The following is a 19753-nucleotide window of genomic DNA, read 5'->3' as shown; positions in this document are numbered from 1 at the left end:
CATCTGCTCTGGTGGGCCCAGCAGCTCCCTCTGTCCAAACCACATCCCCCCTGGCCATCGGTGCATCTCCCCAGCCACCGATGGAGTGGCCATGCTGGCATTGTCCCCATGCTCAGAGCCAGTCTGTGCGGCGTGAGCCACCCCTCCTCATAGTCCTGCTGGTGTCCTCCATCTGCTTGAGCCCTGCATCTCTTTGGCCAGTCACTGGGTGTACCATGGAAGCACGCAGTTGGCACTAAGGTAAGGCCTTGATTTAATTTCTTAGGGTGGTTATTTTTCCCTTCCCCCTCCGGGGGAGTTGTTTCTCCCAGCACCCTCACTTCAAGATCTGAGCAGCCCCAGTCGTTAGCTGCACAGTTTGCCCGTCTCCTGCTCTAGTGCATTGGGCAGCTTGGTATTGAAGGCCCTCAAGGAGGACTGGATCCTTGCCACCTCGTTGTTGGCCAACTTCAGCCTGTGGCGGAGCAAGCAAGTGAAGAGGTCGAGGCGGGTTTTGCCAGGGGGTGACAACCTGTTCACCCGGTCCCTGATCTCCAACAGCTGGAGCATGGCTGAGTCCTGGGAGCCCTGGGTATAGGGGTAGTCCAGCTGAAGGATCAGGTCACGAATAGCATCCGGTTCAAAGGGCAGGCTGTAGCCGAAGACTTGCAAGCTGTTGATTTTCATGTACCCCAAGTTCTTGGATGGATCTGCCATTTCCAAAGGTTCATAGTAGATTGTCTCGTTGGAGCTGTCATCCAGAGACTTGATGCGGCTCCGCAAGTAGACATGGACCGTTTCAAAGAAAGTCTTCCACTTATTGCCCAAGGTGAGTGTCCAGTTTTGGCACTGGGCAGAGGCATCTACATTAGTCCTTTCCCAGTCTGGGAAGTTGCCCTCGTTGACGGGCATGAACCAGCTCTCTGAGTGGCTTCCCCCAAAGGGGTTGACGTAGATGGCCATGACAGGCTCCAGCGTGCTGTTCTTGGTGAGGCAGATCTGCAGGGAGAGGGCCAACATCACGTGAACCAGCCCAGGCTTGTACTTGTTGCTCTTCAGGGTCAAGAGCATGCGTTTCCTCCAGGAGGGGTCGAACCAGCTCCCCAGGCGCATGTCGTTGCTGATGAAGATGGAGTGCACCTCAATGCGGCTGTCTCGTTTCTGCAGGAGGTACTTAAGCTCCAAGTCTTGCAGGTCCGTCTCCAGCCCCAGGTAGTGCTCCAGCGAGTCGGCCACCTCGGGGCGGCAGAAGCCCTGGGTGAGCACGTAGCCGTGGTTGCAGGTCCCACAGCGGGTGCTGTTGTCCTCTGCACAGCTGGCGCAGGCTGGCCCCTCGCCCAAGGCACACGGTATGGACCCCTGGCAGGACGGCTGGTCGGAGGGACACGTGCAGCTGTGGCTTTCTTCCAGGAAGGTCCCAGGCACGGTGGTCTCGCTGCAGTACAGGAGTGACTGTGCGCGGCTCCACCAGTAAGGGAGGGACCTGGTGGAGAAGAGACACGGGAGGAGAGATGTTTACATGGCATCTTTGGGGCATGACTGACTTTCCCTAGGGATGGAAGACCTGCCCACCTTGTGTTCATTTTTCTGCACTGCTGGTGGCCCCCCATGAACTGAGCCCCATTTTCCACCTCCAGGCTTGGACCCAGCCTCTCAGGGCCACATCCCAGGGTGGCACGGCTGCTACTGCTGCCTGCTTACCCCTTGGCGTCCCTCTGGCAAGGTAGGAGCTCCTCCAGTCCCAGTCACAGGGAGGTGGGCCGTGGGTCTGAACCCCCCTCGGGGCTTTGAGCCCTGGCGTGGGACAGGGGTGCTGTGGCACCCTACCTCTCCTTTGGCAGTTTGAAGTGAGGTTGCCGGTGGCACCGTTTGCTGAGGTTGAAAAGCCGTCGGATGAGTCGGTGGGTTTTCCTGGAGAGCAGCTTCAGGCTGGTGCCCAGCTGCTGGTAGCGATGCTGGACGTCCAGATCCATGGCCCAGAAGTGGGAGATGGCTGTCCTGTTCAGGAAATGATCCCCAGGGAGCCTCTTCACCAGGGCCTGAAACTCCTCTTTGGGGGGGGGAGAGAGATGGCATCAGCAGACCCAGGACAGCAAGCAGTGAAGGTAGGGCTGGAGGTAACCTCCCTCCACCTGGGCTCTCAGGTCTTCACAGTGAGACAACCACCCTGGATCCTGCCCTGGAGCCCCACCACCCAGCCTGGGTTGCTCCCAAAGGAGGAGTTGCAGGGAAGGAGGTGCTTGCTGGGGTCTCCCTAGCCTCACCTGACTCCTCGAACTGGCTGTAGTGGCTCTCCCAGGCTCGACGGAGCTGGGCCAGGCTGCTCTCCAGCGCCTGGATGTCAGCCTCAGGGCAGTTGCAGCGGGGAAAAGCAGGCTGGCACTGGCAGCGGCAGTCACTCCGGTGGCACACCAGCTCCCCGGCCGAGCTGCAGGCGATGTAGCTGAGGGCAGCCGCCACGAACCTCTCCCGCAGGTAGGAGGGGAGCACCGTCTGCAGCCCTGTGAGCAGGAGGCAGCCCCAAGAGTGTCAGGGCACAGGCAGGCCCCCTTGAAAACATGACCCAGGCAAGGAGGGAGCGAGCCTTTCGCCTTCCCGGGCTCCCACCTTTGCATGATTATCATATCAATTTGCTGTGGAGCCGCTTGTCTGGGCTCTGCATTGATCTTGGCTCCTTTTGGCAGAGGAGCAACAACCTCATCCTGCCCAGCTTTGATTATTTTCATCCCCCTTCCTCCCCAGCCCTTAAATTAAAAGCAGCATCTCAAGCCAGCATCATTCCCTGTGGCCCAGTGCGCACCCATGAGCATCCCATGGTGGCACTCATTCATCACCATGTCCCCACCAGCCTGATCCTACCTTGGAGCTGCACTTTGTTTTCAGGGCTCTGCACCAGGACAGAGCTCACCGAGTCCAGGTTATCATAGTTGCTGCAGCCGAGTGGCCCCGTCCGTGTTTCAGTCACCTAAAGGAGGGACCCGCAGGTGGTCAGGGGCACAGGAGGGGACCCAGGGCACATGCCACCCCCCCAAAAGTGCTGCAGATAACTGCTGGCCAGGCTTGCTGTGCCCCACTCCCCATAGTGAGGTGATGCTCAGAGAGAACTAATTGGCTGCTAATTGGCTTGTTGACAGGCAGCAGCCCTGCCTGCAGCCCGCTGAAAAATGTGCCTTTATTAGCGTGCCCAATTTCCCATAAATAACACGATGTGCTAACTTTGACTGCTCTCCCCCTTCATCTCCCCTCCCTGGGGTGTGATGCTGCTTTAGGGTCTCAACCAGCTTTAAGGGGCCCTGGGCGATGCCCAGGGCCACTATCTCCCCACGCTGCCCTTTCCCTCACACCCTTGCCTACCTTGATGGCGGCCGTGGCAATCTGGATGTGGTGGAGCCGGCGCAGTGTGCTCTCCCGGTCGATGAAGTAGGAGGCTGCCAGCTGGTGCAGGGTCTCCAGCGAGACCCCTGAGCTGTTCCCGGCCCCCCCGGCAGGCTCTGCTCTCCGGCTCAGCTTGCGCTTGTCCACAAAAATGGTCAGGGACTCCTCTCCTGGGGGGGAAATGTGACGCTTTTGGGGAGCTGCTGAGCTGCCCCCCCATTCCCTTTCTTGGCCATATTTCTCCTGCAGTGCTCATTTCCCTCCCTCCCTCCTTTGCACGCTGCCTTGTGAAAAGGGAAGGGAGCAGGAAGCAAGCAGGGAGCGCGCACCCACCAGCACTCACCTCCCAGCGTGGCAGCGAGCAAGAAGTGGGTCCCATACTTTTTGATGAGGCTGTCGGTGATCTGCTGGGGGCTGGGCCGGCGTCCCAGCAGTCGGATGTTGCGGATGAATTCAGGGGCCAGGGGAAGTGGCAAGCTGAAGAAGTCTTTCCTCTCCAAGGCCAAATTATTCACCTTCCAGCGAGCAAACTCTCTGTGGGAGGACAGCAGCGATGGGGAGAGGGCTCAAAGCTGGTCTGGCCATGCCATGTGCATGCTATCCCCTCCGCTGTCCCAAATTTCCACCTTGGGGCAGAGGATTAGTAGGTGGAAAGACTCCTGTTGGGACCATCCCAACTTCCCGATCACCGCAATGGGAGTGAAGGACCCGCTGCGCACACTCACCAGCTATAGATCCAGCCAGGAAGAAAGCATTGTCCCTCCCTAAGCCATCAACGGCAATAATGAGCTACAAGCAGCGAAGATGCCTGATACTGATTAATCAGGCACCTCCGGTGGGCATTAATCACAGCCCAGGGCAGGGCAGAGCCTTTTCCAGCCCACTGGGCTGGATGGGCCTCGTCCACCCTCCATCCCCATCCCTATGTATCCGGGTGAAAATCCAACATCTAGGGGCTTCATGGTTTTAAGTACTAGCAGCATTTTGTAGGAAGCTGGAGGTGTTGGGATGTAGTGGGTCCCCTCATAGCCTCGGAGGATGTGAATGTGCCCCACCCGCCCCCCCCAGCATCACTGGGCCCCACGGGGGGGAGCCGCCAGCCTTCCGCTGCCTCACACAACCAAAGGCCCCATAAACAACCAGCAGCTGATTTCAGCGTAATCTTTGGCATTTTGCTCTAATTAAAACGAGGCAGCAGCTTTCAGACAGTTTAATTAGGGCTGGTTGGGAAAGGAGGGAGAGGGAGGAGGAGGGAACAGTGGATGGGTGGGTGCAAAGCAGACAAGGGGCTTGGCAAGTGCCGGGTTGCCTCCCATCACGATTTTTAGGCCCAGAAAGTGGGATGTTTAGGCAAGGACTGGAGCTAGGGGTGAGGGACAGGGGCATGCTTGCATGCACACTCCCTGGGTGCTGGGGTGCATGGCAGTGGGGGGCCAGGAGCCCTGTGCTGGGTACCCCCATCCCACAGGCAAAGCAAGCCCCAAAGGCTGCTAGAAGGTTCTCCGCCTTGGAGGAGGTGCAAGCCGGCCGCCGTCCCTTCGGCTCCTCCACCACCGTCACCAGCAGCATCCCTGGAGTATGTGGGTCCCTTGGCATGGCAGCGTCAGCACATAGGAAGGGGGTAAGAGTAGCTCTCTGGGGCTGCCAGGCTGCATAACAAGGCACCCACGTCAGCTCCCCCAGGAGGTAGCAGCCTGGCTTTGCTCCACTGCTGGAAACACCCGGGGCTTGGCACCAGCAAGGAGAAGAAGGCAAAAGTGCTCCTTAGGAGAAGGTAACAGCTCCTGGAGGTGGTGGAGTGGTTTTCCCACGCTGGCTGTCATGGGGTGGCCCTTTGCTGGGGTCAGCGGACACCACCACTGCCAAGCCTGCTTCTCCACCAGCAAGAAAACCCACCAGCATTAGCCCACACACACGTAGCATCCCATTGCTGTGGTCTGTAGGTTGCTGGCACTGGGGACATGCCTGGGGGTCAATCAGGATGGCTCTTCACGAGCCCCAGCAGCATCCCAGCCCCAGATGCCTGGCAATCCAGGCAGGCTCAGTAATTCAGGACAGAGGTGTCTGTGCACAGCAAAAGGACAAAGGAGCATCCCTCTGTGCCTCCCACTATAAGGGCTGATCCCATCTCAACCTGCACACTAAATCACTTCCGGCTCAGGGCAAATCTTGCTGGGAGCCCATCCCAGCCATGACATGAACAACCTGGGGGAGGCTGCTGTTATATTCCATGGGAAAGCAACATCTCACATACACTTATGCGCCATCTCTCCCAATGGGCAGCCTCCTCCCACACACAGTGGTCTGCTCGTGCAGATTAAAGTAGGTCCCTCTCCACCCTGCTGTGCCCCCTCCCAGCTCCAGCACGGGGCACCCATGGCCTCTCACCTGTAGATCCTGTACCTGGTGGTGAAACCTTGTCGATAGCGCTCCATGAAGTCCACGTACTCCTGGGCTCGGTAGAAGGGTCCCCGGTCAGTGAGGAGCCAGTCGAGGGGTGCCCGGCCAGAGGAAGAGGAAGATGAGGAGGAGGAGGAAGGGGTTGCAGGGGCAGCATGCTGCTGGGGCACTGTGCTGCCTGTCCCGCCGGCCACCCCCCAGCGGCAGCACGCACTCAGGGCCAGGAGGGCCAGTGGCCACGGGAGCATCGGCGGGGGCCCGTCAGCACGTGGGAGGTCCTGCCGCCCCATCCTGCTGCCGCCCGACCGGCTTCTTCATTCTCTCACCCCGCGGCGATCCTCCGGGACAGCCCTGCCCTGCAACGGCACCGCGCGAAGCAGGGAGCCCCGTGAGACTGGTAGCATTGGGTGGCTGCGCCAGGCGAGGTGCCAGGTGGGGCCAGTTCAGCATGGATATGAACCAGGTGCAACCACAAGCTAAGGGAAGATGGGGTTCGCATTGGGGAGGCTGCTGGGATGCTGATCAAGGGAAAGCCATGCTCCAGGGAGAGCCACGCATCAGGCATGGACGGGTTGTGCCACAGGCAGTAAGAGTTTATGGAGTTAAAGGTGCTGGCTGCTGCTGAAGTTAAATGAAAACCTAGCTAGTGCCTGTTTGAGAAATTTCTGGCTTTTTCTTTACATTTATCTCTGCTATGCATCAGCCTGGTGAGCCAAGCTTGCTGCTACGGGGTGCCCGTATTGTGGGGAAGGTGGGCTGCCTCTGTGTCCTGCATTTTGGGGATGCCCATCACAAGCATGTGCAGGTTGTTTCAGGGGGGGCTAAAAGATAATACACCTAGGGAACTGGAAAATATGAGCTTCTTTAGGTATGGGCTAAGTTGTGTGTGGTTTATGTTAGACTTTCCTTCGCATCCTGCCAGAGGCTGAGACGATGGATGGATGGATGGATGTCCACTCCAGGGCTGGCTGGGCTGATTGCAGTGGTGCTTTGAATGCACTTGATGTTTATCTCAAGCTAAGACCTTTCTGCTTTCATGGCCCAGCATGGCAGTATCTGCGGGAGTGAAGATGGAGCTTCGCTGGGAGCAGCGGACCCTGGGTCAGAGCTTGAATTTGCAAGTGAACGCTAGTACAAACAGCATCCTGCCAGGCAGCAAGAACCGTCTGCCTATAGAGAGCCCATCACTGCAGTGCTTCCAAGGGAGGTGATTTTTATTCCAGGAAGTTGGCCGGTGGGGGCCTGAAGCCCAAACGCTTGCCCCTACTTGGCACACACCAGCCCCATGTTCTCCCAAACAGATGAATCATTGTGCTTTAACATGTATTATTATTATTTTAATTTTTTTCTTCTCCCTCTCCTCTATCTTTAAACCCTTGAGGGTGCACTTTGATTACGTTTTCTCAGCTTCTCGCTCAGCCCTTGAGGCTGGGGCCCTGTTAATTTTAAACAAAAGCTGAGATTTTTGCATCACCTGATTGGGGTGCTGGGGCAGCGGGGCAGGCAGGAGCAGCAGGCAGGGTTTTTTCTGTCTCCCTTGCACTATCTTTCCACATGTCACCCTGCTTTCTCCCAGCCTTGCTGACAGCCACATAACACCCCAGTCATTGCCTCCTGCGCCTGGCACATGGAGTCCCCCATGGCCATGATGTGGTCGAATCTTGGCCCAAATGAACATGCCCCCATGCTGGGGTTTCCTCACTCTGCGCCGCGAGTGTTGGAGGGGGCATCTGTCCCCCCGAAACATGGCAGGACCCAATGCCAGCTGCTCACAGAGCTGCTCATGCACTGCCACGTGTGGGTGATGGCTGAGCAGCTGAGGCACTTTGGCTGCTCTGAAATCCACCCTGCCTGCTTCCCTGCCTGCAACCAAAGCGGGAAGCAAGCAGCCGGGATGCAGCAGCTGCCTAAAACAGGCAAGCACCTTGCCCTTCTCCCCAAGAATATCTGCAGATGCAATGAAAATTGAGGCAGCCTGGGGACCATGCAAGGCTCAGGATTAAACCCTCCCAGGCCCCTGCTGCCCTGCAGCCATGAGTCCTGCTGCTGTGCTGTACAGGGTGACCCAGGGAGCAGGGAAAAGCTGCCGTGCCCAGGAGGGCATGGTGGGAGCCAAGGCCTGGCAGCAAATCCTACAGATGGTTTAGATACTGACCATGGGCTAAACCCTCCATGACTTGGTCCCTCTCCCATACAGCAGGAAGGAAAGGAGCACTCCGGCTCTCGGCCAAGAAGCCGAGGCGAAAGCACTCCTTGAACAGCATCTTTCTAAACCCTGCTCATGAAAACATACTGCTTGTAGCATTAAATATGGCTGTGCTAGCAGAATACCTTGCTTAAACAACCAGCGCACTAGGTAGCCTGCCTGTTGCACCACAAACAGGCTTGGCATGGCTGATCTCCTCATCTCCTGACCACTCCAGCCAAGATGGGGCTGGGCTGGGGGGCAGAGGCTGCTCCCTGGCTGGCCCCCTCTCTCCTCTCCCCCTGCCTGGGTCTGTACAGCCAAGTGGATGCTTTTCCACAAATGCCCTGGGAGACTGGCCTCATCAGTCACCACTACACACCACCACAGACTGGTATGGATGGTCTCGCACCAGTCACCCCACTTTCCTCCCCAAGGCTTTCCTGGTGAAAATCAGGAGGACGTGGCAGCATCCTTCCTTTTGATTCAAAGCACATAGGGGATCTTTTGGGGAGACCAGGCAGAGCACTGTCTCTTCCAGCAAACCATCCTGGGTGCTAACAGCTTCCCGCCACCACTGACCACCCCCTTGCCACCACCATCACAGGGGGTACCTCCATGTGCCTTCCCCAAGAGGGTCTCCTCATTCTGTCCTTCCCCTCCAGGCCCCCTCTCCTACCTCCCCTCCCAGCACTGCAGCTCAAGGCAGAAACTTCTTCTGGGTGGCCATCATGGGGACAGATATTAGGGGTGGTACCACCTTGGGCCACCTCTTTCCTTGGGCTGCAGTCCTCAAACCAGCTAAAACCATTTCAGCCTGCTCTGCTGCCTTCCCTGGGGAGCTTATTCTGAGATTCATAGCTGAACATGAGATATTTCGTTGTGGCCATGGTTTAATACAGAGCAATAAAAATTGTCGGAACTGTGTATTTCCAGTGCTTGGCTGGTGCAAATCCAGCAAAGGTGTCCTTCTGGCGTGGAGTCCCTTAAAAGCAGCAAAGTTTCCAACTTTACTAAATGAGCTCTTATTTACACCTGCCTCTTATTTACGCCATGAGTGCTGGCACCTCTGAGGCAGGCTCTTGCGTGGGGACAGGCACTGACGCACATGAGCATCCTTGCCAACAGACACTTGAAGCCCCAAGTCAGACAGGAATGGGCAAGCCACTGCAGGCAGAAGGGCCTGCACAGGAGCTGCACTGAGTTACACAGCAACCTTATCCCGGAGGAGCAGCTTTCCTGCACCATCATTAGCTGGGCTAATTTATTTTATATAACCCCTGATCGATACAAGCAAAAACATGCAGAAATTGCTATAGCTCCATACAGCCCTTAGTCCATGCAGCTGGCAGGGGGAAGGGGGGGTTGGCTTTGGTTTTGCTGCTGCTGCTCTGCAGGGCTGGGTGCAATGCTTATTGGGGTGCACCTCCACCTGCTCACATCAGCATCCTCCTAGGAGAGCAAAGCTCTTCGGAAATGAGTAACTCCCTTGACCTTACTACTAGAGCTGGAAATAACTTTCTAATCACTTTTCCTTGATCCAAAAGAATGAAGATTTGATGAGAAGCGTCTGACTACTCTTTTTTTTTATTTAGGGTTTTGCATCACAAAAGTTGGAAAACTTCCAGCTTGTTATTTTTTTTTTCCTTCCCCCTTCTATAAAAACCTTAAAGCAAAGGAAGAAGAGTGCCAATGCAAATATTCTTGGCAAACTTTCCCAGGACCACAACCTCCTTCCTGGCCAAGTCTTCCTGATCTCCTTGCAGACCTCCAACGTCCCCATTACCTCCAGCATAATGCCCCAGTGTCCCCCTGGTGATGGCCAATGCACAGCTCAGACTGTCACTTGTCACAAGCTGCACCTTAAAAATAGCTTGTTGCAATTTTTAGAGCGCCTTCCCACCCTTGAGATGGCAACAGGACTGCTTCTGTGGTGGTGTCCTCATCCAAAAAGACTCAAGAGACTGAGGCAGGATGGTGCAAAGTGTGGATGGGGATGCTCAAGTGCCTGGCGAGCAGCTCGGGTGAGCTGCAGAAGACTTTCTGTACTGCCCTTGGAACTGACGGTGACAGCAGCAACATCCTGCAGAGCTATGCTAAGGTCCTGCTTGCTTCCATGAAGACGGCATCTCCAGAGCCACGCATTCCACTACTAATCAGGCTGAGTTCGATAATTAAGATGTTAGCTAATTGTCAGGGACATTAACATTGATTTCTGCCCTTTCGTGCTGCAGGAGTGGATCTGGAGATAAATAAACTGGGAACTGTGTACTGGGGAGAGGCTGTGGTGGTATTTGCTGGGTGCTGTGGGGAAGCACAGGACTCTGGACAGACTAAGATCCTACCCCCTGTAAACACTGAGCAGAAGCCCAGAGCAAAAGCAGCAGCTGATGTCTGTGCCAGGCAAAGCAATACCTGTCGGTGGCAGAACTGTAGGATGCACCCAGCCACAGGGGCTGGTCCCTGGGGCACAGCAGGAGCAAAGATGCATCCGTGCGGGAGGAGGGAGCAGTCGGGATGTGTCTTGAGCTCCCTACGGGTGCCTTTTAGTGGGAATGAATGTCAAACTTGGCAACCGAGTCACCTTTCATTAAATATGGGAAAGCTTTATCAAATTAAGGCCACTTAAAAGAGTCTGGGCAGAGGCTAAGTGCAGTTCAGTTTCTGAAGCGGATTGACTCAGCTGAACTGTGCCTATGTGAATTCACACAGGCACCCAGAGCACCTCTTGCTTTGCTACTTGCACCCCTGGGACAGACCATTGCAAAGGGCTCAATCCTGCAGGATGCTCAGCCCCTCACTCTGGAGTACTCAACCTTGCTTGGGGCTTCATGGGACCCAGCTCCCTTGCACCCAGCTCGGTCTCTCCCTGTCTACACTGCTGCCTCCTCTGCCGCCCCCGGCTCTGTCGTGGTTTGCAATGAGCTGCAGCTGCCAAGCTCACACCCGCACGCTCCCAAGGAAGCGCCAGGGCCTCATTGATCTGCTGGGGTAATTAAGAGAGCGAGCCAGGCACCGCCGGAGCGACAGCAGCACAGTAATCGCTGGCAAAGCGGGCACGGCAGGATGCTGTCAGCCACCTGGCACCCAGCCTGCAGAGACACGGCTCCAGGCACCTCCAGACAGCCACCTTGGAGCCTGCCTTCCTTGCTCGCACAGGGATGTTAAAGATCACAACCGTGGCTGTGAACCAATTCTCGCTAGGGTCCTGCGAACCAGCCCCCGTAGCCCTTTCAGTCACTATAGCTAAGTGACTTTAAGTCACTGCCTTTGCTCCCCAGCTCATGAGACTGGTTTAAAAACCTGCAAGACTTGATGAATTGGGTTCCTTTTATTAGCTTTTCTTCACATCCTTAAGAGCAAGGCACTTGAAGTTGAAAGCAAAGAAAAATAGCAGAAAATCCCAGGACTCAGGGAGCTAAGGATTTGCATAAGACATCAAATGAGATGAAGCCTGGGCTGCCATCAGGGGAGATAGCAGCTGTGTGCAGCGTGTCGCACCAGCACCATGTGTTCTGCCCTCTGGCTTTGCTCACCCGAGACTTTCACACCCACAGGCGGAAAGCCTCTTAAAAGAGCAATGTGCAAAATACAACTCCCCCCAGCGAGGCGGCGGCAGCAGCGCTGGCTTCCCCCGCCTTGTGCTGAGCTCTCAGCCCGAAGCATCCCGGCAGATGAGTCTCTGGGGCCAGGGAAGAGCATCCCTGCAGCCCCCTCCCGAAGAGGATGTCTCCTCCCCACTTCACGCGCCCCCCGACGGACCCCGCAAGCCGAGTACCAGCCCCATGCAGGAGCTGGGGGCAGCGCAAGGTGAGGACCGCTCCCTCCCATCCCTCCCTTGCCTTCGCACAGGTGACAAGTGCCAGGGGTGGGCAGTGAGGCAAGGCGGTAGTTCAGCATTAGCAGCACAGGGTAAATAAGGCAGTCGGTGGCTGGTGCTGGGCAGAGCGAGGGGGAAGATCTGGGATGTCAGAGTGGGGCCAGCCCCCTTCCCAGCACCCCGCTGCTCCCCAGGTCTCAAAACTGTCACTGAACCCCACCAAAGCGCCTCGGCTTGGAAAAAAAAAGTGCAAGGCGCTCCTTGCAACATCTCCGAGGCTGGTACAGACCCTCCTGGCTGCTGACAGAGAGGGGACACTGACATCTGCCGGCAGGTCCCACCCAGCCCCACAGCACCCAGTCTCCGGGACCACAGCGGGGGGCAGCCCTGGTACCACCACCCTTGCTCCGGGGCAGCCTGGGAGGGCAGCGGCATGCGGGTCCCCCTAAGAAAGGGCACGACAGGTGCTTTAACGATCCAGAGTTTTGCTTCCTACTAAAAAAAAATAGCGTTCGGTGAAGGGAATTGAGCCTCGCAGCCGGGGAACCCCGTCTCCCAGAGCCGCCGGAGGCTGCGGTCACCGGCACCGCGCTGGTAACCCCACGCAGCGTTCGAGGTGAGCAAACACCCTCCGACAGGTCGCCCGCTCCTCGCCTCGGCCCGGTGCTCCGGCGGGAAAGCCGGTGGCAGCGGGGCCCTGCGTTGCAGCACGGGGCAGGGGAGACCTCTCCTGTTGATTTATGTATGCCCAGCGGTACAGTTCGAGCACTTCGGGGGGCATCTCCCCCCGTCCCTGCGGTCCCGGAGCACCTCACACCGGCACCTCCTCCGGCGCAGGACACGCTGCCCAAGCAGCAGCAGGTTTCCTGCCTCCCGGGCATCTTGTTTACCCCGGCAGCCCGCCAGCACCCGGTTCCACCGGCCGGTCGCAGCCCCCCGGCTCCGCTGGGCCCCGCGCTTGGGCACCGGGGCGGCTCCCGCTCGGGAAAGGCTCGTTGCCTTCCTCTACACCCGTCCTCGTCGGGGAGGCTGCGAAGCGAGCCCGGAGCAGGGAGACAACTTGACCAAGGTCACCGAGCGAGCCGGCGGCGGCCGAGCCGCGTCTCCGCCACCGCGCACGGCAGTACCCGGGATCTCCGCCGTGCGGGGCCGCCGCTCCCCCCACACCGCTCCTTCCCCTTCCCGCCCACCATCCCACCCACCGGCGGCGTCCCCACGCCAGCTCACCCCCTTCCCGACCCCACGGACTTACCTCAGGCTCCCACTCAGCGCCGGCAGGGCACCGGCCGCCTCTCCGTCCCGCTCCGCCTCAGCGGCCCCGGGCCCTGCCCCGCCGCCGCCTCCCGGCCGCCCCGCGGCGCCCCATGGCCGGGCGGGCAGGCGGCCCCGCCAGCATCCCGCGCCCGCCGCGACCGGGCTCCCGCTGCCGCTCCCGGCCCCGCGCCGGGTCCCGCCGCGCTCCGCGGGCGCCGCCGCCGCCGCTCGATAATATATGCAGAGGCGGCAGCCAATGAGAGGCGCCGCCGGCCTCCCCGCGCCTTCCTATTGGTGATAGCGCGTCCGGCGCGGGGCGGGGCGGAGCGGCGGGGGGGACACGCGTGGAGCGGCGCGGGGGTCGCGGCTCTGGGCGCTCAGCCCGGTCACTGGGCCGCAGCGCCGCGGGGGCTTCTGAGCCCCGCCGGCCTTTCCCCTCCCTCCTTCCCGGCCCCCAAGGCCGCATGTCCCCGCCGAAGGGCCGGGTGGGTGCCCCCACGGTGCCAGGGAGGGGTCGCTGCCTCGAGGCCCTGGTGGGGCATTGGCACTGGCTTCGTCCGGACTTTGAAGGAATCCTGATTGTGCCGAGTTACGCCATCAATACCAGTAAACAGTTTGGTATGTGGATGTCACGCGTCGGGTGTTGTGGGTGATCAGCAGGAGGATGCTGCCAGTCACCTCGGATTTGCCATTCTCCGCTGTTTTCTTTCTCAATGCTTTATTTATCTGTATGTATTAGTCACGCCTCCTGCCAAGCCCCTTGTTTGCTCCCCTTCATGTGGTGTAGGTGTTAATGGGGCACCACTCCTGGGGACACGCTCCGTTTTCAAACAGCAGCTGAAAGGACCTTCTTGATAACCCCTTCTGAATAATGCAATTGCACTTTTTTTTTTTTTTTTTCCCCCCAGGAAAACTCCTTTTAAGGATTTTGTGTCCCCTGATGAAAGGTGAGCAGAGAAAGGGCCTGGGAGAGGCCCTCCAATTTCCCTGTGCCCCCCAAAATGAGGGCCGTGCCCCTTCCTACAAAACACCACTGCTCATTTTTACTGATTTTTCCTGATTTTTTTATTGTTTCTGCTGCCAGCTGCAGCTGATCAGTGCTGGAGGGGGACAGTGCTGCTGAAACACACCCTGCTGCATCCTCACTGTTTTATGTTTTGTTCAGTTCTTGGCTCTGATTGCTAATGAGGCTGGCATTGAAAATGTGTCATTTCTGGTGAGCGTGGCTTTTCCTCCCCAAACTGTAGTGGATAGCTGAGAGGGTTATTATAAATCAGAAACAGGTCTGGGGAAAAGCACCCACTGTGGCTCTTCCACTCGGTATGTTTGGGGCACAGCATTGTTGCCTTGCAATGCCCACACGGGAGGATGTTAAGCTTCATGGCTGGCACAAATGAGGGAGGAGAAATTTGGGGAAATCCCTGCAGCTGCTGCAAGGTGAGGGAGAAAGACCTAAAAAAAAAAAAAAAAAAAAAAAAAAAAAAAATTGCAAGATTTTTTTAAAGTATGGTGTATCTGCTCTGTGTGGGTTTCTTTGGAGGCACCAGTCAGGATGGAGCCATGACCCCCCACAAGGAGCTGGTGAGGAGCTCGTGGGGTGGGAGCTCTGCTTCCAGGGCGACGATGCCTCCACACCCCTCTGCTCCACGGGTGTCAGTCGTCAGGAGCCTCTGAGGGGGAAAACCAAACCGGTGTGGCCATGTGTTCCTGCCGTGGTGAGGCCTGGGCCTTTCACCCCACACTGGGAGGAGAACATTTACTGTCAGAACATTTTGGCTGCAGAACTACAGGTGTCTGCAGGAAGGTTTGGCAGTTGGGCAAGCTCTTGGTGCTGCTTCGAACTCACTTAAAGAGCAGAATGAAAGACATCCGGTGCAAAAAGAACCAGCAGGTTTGGGGTTGACCTTTACGCTCTCAATAACCCAATATGTTTGTATTTTTCATAACACACTGGCTTGGGGGCTTTGGGGGTCTTCTCCTGGGATGTTGAAGGTCCGTGAGTTCTTCTGGGTTTTTGGAGGTTTGGGACTTCGGAGGTCCATGATTTCTTGTGGGGGGGTGGGGGGCTGTACCTGTAAGTTAGTGCAGAAGGAGGCAAAGGCAGCTGAGCCGGGCAGCACCGGCACCCCTCCCGCCACCGCACGGCTCCGCAGTCCTCCCGGTTTTCCGGAGGAGAGGGGAGGCGCGGGGCCGGGGAAACCGAGCCGCGCCGTGCCGTGCCGTGCCGTGCCGTGCCGTGCCGTGCCGCGCCGCGCCGCGCCGCGCCGTGCCGAGCCGCACGGGGAGGCGCCGGGCCCCGCGTCCCCGCCCCTCGCCGCCGCCGCCGCCGCCGCCCGCCCGGCCGGCGCTGGGAGCGCGGCGCGGGGCTCCAAGATGGCTTTGGCCGGGCTGTGCGCCCTGCTCGCCGGTTGCTGCCTGGCGGCGGGCAGCGGCCCCGCCGAGGCGGCGGCGGAGGCGGCGGCCAAGGAGCTGGAGTGTAAGCTGAAGAGCATCACGGTGTCGGCGCTGCCCTTCCTGCGGGAGAACGACCTCAGCATCATGCACGGCCCCTCGGCCGCCGAGCCCAAGCTGCTCTTCTCCGTCCGCAACGATTTCCCCGGCGAGATGGTGGTGGTGGATGACCTGGAGAATACGGAGCTGCCTTACTTCGTGCTGGGTGAGCCTCCGGGCGGGCCTGCGGGCAGCGCCGGTACGCGGTGGGCCCCCTCCCCTCCCGGCGGCGGGCCCCGAGCATCCCCGGCAGCGGGGCTCCTCCCTGCGGCACCGGCGTGCGGGTACCCTGCAGCATCTCGGCCCCGGTGCCGGTTCACCCCGCTGCAGCATCTTGGCCCTGGTGCCGGTTCACCCCGCTGCAGCACCTCAGCACCAGCTGCAGCACCAGGCTGGATGCCATGGAGATGCTGCAGGCCTGGGGTGCTCGGTGCATCCCCAGGTTGTCATCCACGGGGCTTGTCTCCAGCTCCATGCATGGTCACCGGCAGCTTGTGCTGGCAGGAGGCCCGCAATCTGCTACCGGTGTGGCTGGCTGGAGGTGAGGGTTTCTGCTTTGTCTGCCCCTGAGCAGAGTCACCTTTCCTGCAGCCTGGTGGAAAAACACTCCAGTGCCCGGCATTTCCCATCCCGCCTGCGTGTGCCGTCTCCGGTACTCCTGCCCCAGGTTTTAGGCTTTGGCCTGCTCACATGGTTCAGGTGGTTCCCACCCACTCTAGCCAGGCCTCTGCGCCTCACCCACTGTGTGAAGCACACCTGCCCAAATCTGATGGGCTTCTTCAGTTTTCTCCCACCAAAAAAAGCCAACGATTTGCTCCGTTGTTTATGCTGGGATCAGAGTAAGGCCTTTGCCACTTGTGCACAGGGACCCGCTTCCCTCCACGCCACCTGGAACATGTTGCTGAGATTTCTATTTTTTAGTGATATTTGTACAGAATACCAGTTTCTTACCACCGCCTGTATGTAATCCCCTACCCTGGGCAAATGGCTTTCCCAGCAGCCCCATGGGGATTGTGTGTACCTCCTGAAAGCCTTGTCCATCCGTTGCTGCTCCAGCAGCACCTTGGGTGCCCTGTGAAGTTTTTTAAATGCCACCTTCGTCTGGATGTTGGCCTGAAAATGAAGCACTGGTGTGTTGCTTTGCACAGCATTGCCCCTCTGTTCTACCCTTGTGTGCAGGCAGAGTATAGCAGTGGACCCAGTCTGGGTTTTCTCTCCAGCAATTCATCACCTCCACGGCCCCTGACCTCTCTGTGCACAAAGAAGCCCTGAGTCCTGGGTGCTGCGTGGGCTCAGGGCAGTGCTCGCTGCTGTGTGAGCATCCCCCTTCTCCCATGAGAAAGGCGGAGGCAGGTGGGGGGCAGTTTATGCCATGGGGAAATGTATGTGGGGGCACCCAGGGACTGTTTGCTCGAGGCTGGGTGTCGTGCGGGGAGGCGGCAGCAGGCTGTGCTGCCCCCCAATCCCCCGGTCCAAGCCCTGTGCTGCGGGATGCTGCGGCGGAGGCCGGAGAGCGTTGCTGTGGCAACAGGGCGGCAGCGCAGCGGATGCAGGGGATGCGCAGGCATGGCCGCCAACCCCGCGCCACTTCGACGCCCCAAAGGCGACACGGGTGCTTGTCCCCTGGCCCCTCGGATTCAGTCCCAGGGAGCCGGACCCCGATGGGCTCCAGAGCCTGGGATGCTGCCAGTGGGGAGCATCTGGGTGGGGATGCATGATGCTGCTCGGGTGGGGGTCCCTGGGCATGGCCCCTGGCTGGTACTGCAGGAATTTCCTCCGGGATTTTTCAAATCCATGACGTGCCGTATGCTGGGCAGCACAGGAAAGGACCCACCCGCTCTGACAGCCTCCACTGCACCCAGGGCTTGCTGGGCAGGGGTTTGCTTTCACCTCCTTCTGCTTATGGCCACTGGACAGACACAAGGACAGCTGGCCCTGTATCAGTGCACCCTGATGTCCTGGTGGTGACTGCACTCTTCTGGGCACTACTTCATCCGTCCCCCAAGAGCCTGTGGGTGCACGGGGGCTGAGCTGGCCCCTGGCACGCAGGGGTTTGAGCTATGGAAACAGAGAGGTGGTCCCACTACAAGTCTCCCTGCCCAGGGTGCTGGGGCTGGGGACTGGGCTGGCAGGAGGGAACACCTTGCAGGCCCCCTGTTTGCCAGGGTTTTGGCTTGAGGATTCCTGGGAAATACCATGTTACATCTCCCTCCCTCCTGCAAGAGAAGGGCTTGCTTTGAAGCTGGCATAGCCACTTTGCCATGTGTGGATATTATTGTTGTTGTTGTTGTAGGTGTTGTGCTGCTTTGCCATGCATGGGGGGTGTTGTTGTTGTTATTGTTGTTATAATAATAATTATTAATATAATTAATATTGTGCCTGGGCACAACTTTTGCATGGCAGAAGCCCTGAAGTGTCTAGAAGTCTTGCAAGACCCAGAGTTGGTATCTCAGAGGCTGCACCCTCTGAAGCTGGACAGCCCCCAGCCCAAGAAACCCATGGAGCAGGAAACATCACTGCTGGCACTGCGCACTTGGTGGGGACGTGGCCGTATCGGGTTGATGCGTGGAACTGGTGTCAGCGGCTTGTTTCCACAAGCCCTCATGCATGGGCTGGAGAGTGTGTTTGAGCCTCCTTCTAGGAACCTGGCTTCATGCAGCGCTGATTGCCACATCCCTGGCAAACCCCAGGCCCATTAATTATGCCCACCTTGTTATGTTTGAATGTGTAATAACGTGTCGGAGCGGTGGATGATATGCACACCCACATCTGTGCCTCTGAGCCTGGTCTGGTTCAGTGTCTCAAATGGGTAGCTGCTCCTTCTCCTCTTGCTGGTTTTTGGACCCAGGGCCTATGTACAGGAAAGGGGTTCCTGAGTGGAGAGGAGCTGTACTGCCGGTTGGCAGGGGCTTGGACCAGACCCCAGGGTGCTGCCTCTGGGCCAGGGAGGGCCTGGGTTTGGGCTTGGAGCACTCTGAAGGGCAGACAGTGCTGCACAGGTGCTCCTGGCAGTGGCACCTTGGCTCTGCCACATAGGCTCTTGAGCAACTCCCTCGAGATCGTTCTGTGCCTTAGTTTCCCCTGGGAAACTGAGAGGGTGGGAGCATGAGGGGAGGTGGCTGTGGCAGGCTGAGACTGTGGCAGGGGGAGGGGTGAGGGGGAGCAACTGGGAAAGGGTCAGATTGGGGAGCCGAAGAGTATCCAGGTGTCATCCCCCTCTGGTCCTGGCTGTCCCCCTCAAAACACCCCTAAATAATTCAAGTGCTTTCAAGCTTGGTCAGTGTTCACGGAGACCATTGTGCGTGGTTTCCCCCGCCTTGGTGGCACCTCCGTGCTGCAGTGGCGAAGCCAGGCATCCCCCTGATGGGCACATGGTTCAAGGTTTCTCCCCTAGCTGGAGATGAGCTGGGGTCTTTGGAAAGTCATATGTGGTGCTTGCTAAAAATAGAATGCCGGGCATGTGTGTTGAACTGGGTACTCCAAAAATGGCTGTCACTCCTGACCCCTGATGAGGTGCTTCAGTAACATAATCAACTTAATGATGAGCATAAAGGTTGTGGGCATCCCCTTGCAGCTGGTGAGTGGTGTGGCAGGGACTTTGATGGATGCCCTCCTGAGCCAAGCTCTGCTGGGGTTTGCCTGTGCCAGTGGGGACGATGGGGACCTGGGGGCTGTCTGCCCAACCTGAGGATCTGCAGAAGGCAATGGGAAAGTCACGCAGGGGGACTTGCGTCCATCCCCTTCAGGCATTTGCTTCTCCCTGCTGTGGGTAGTGGTGAGCTGTGGCTTGGCCAGGAACTGGGGGGGATGCGTTTGCTTTAGCTTGCCCTGACCTGCTGCCCTGCAGCTTTGGCTTTATGTTGATCTCTACCTGGGAAGGTGAGGCATTGTTGGCTGCCTGCTCTCCATGCAACATTTTTGGGTCTCACCAGAGGCAGGTATGTTGAGTGCGTTGGTGCTCAGCCCTCCCAAACCTGCAGACCCCGTGGCTGCTGCCACATTCCTCTGAAAGCAGAGGGATATTTTTTGTATTATTACCCCTGGTTTATCATGAGGGGAGGTGCTTGGGCAGGGCTTTCAGCTGCTTTGTAGCTCCCTTTGCTAATGAATGGAGCGTGTTTTAATTGCACTGGCCGCCTTCTTGTGCACGTGCTACCTCATTGCCTGCATTTTCTCAGGAGCAGCTTGGTGCACGCCGTCCCCACGTGCATCACTTTTCGTGCTCATACCCATAAAAACCCACACAGCTT

General features: G+C 58.2%; 2 protein-coding genes across 3 annotated transcripts in view; one reads left to right on the top strand and one right to left on the bottom strand.

Annotated features, from left to right (window-relative positions):
• Positions 1–345: 345 nt before the first annotated feature.
• On the bottom strand, positions 346–6044 carry BRINP2 (BMP/retinoic acid inducible neural specific 2). The gene is made up of 7 exons (XM_009948397.2): positions 5743–6044; positions 3698–3888; positions 3334–3524; positions 2839–2944; positions 2244–2480; positions 1807–2029; positions 346–1462 (listed from the first exon to the last, which is right to left on the bottom strand). The coding sequence occupies exons 1-7, from the start codon at positions 6042–6044 to the stop codon at positions 346–348; spliced, it is 2367 nt and encodes a 788-aa protein (XP_009946699.2).
• A 9342-nt stretch (positions 6045–15386) lies between these two features.
• ASTN1 (astrotactin 1) overlaps positions 15387–19753 on the top strand; it is a 55945-nt gene continuing 51578 nt past the window's right edge. For both annotated transcript variants that reach the window (XM_086462381.1, XM_086462380.1), the window contains exon 1: positions 15387–15669. In XM_086462381.1, coding sequence (XP_086318507.1) covers positions 15387–15669 — 283 coding nt within the window. The remainder of the gene's footprint in view (positions 15670–19753) is intronic.

Source organism: Leptosomus discolor, chromosome 3, assembly GCF_034619465.1.
Source record: "Leptosomus discolor isolate bLepDis1 chromosome 3, bLepDis1.hap2, whole genome shotgun sequence".
Taxonomy (NCBI): Eukaryota; Metazoa; Chordata; class Aves; order Leptosomiformes; family Leptosomidae; genus Leptosomus; species Leptosomus discolor.
Note: the sequence above shows the minus strand (reverse complement) of the source record. Positions and strands in the feature narration are given on the sequence as shown.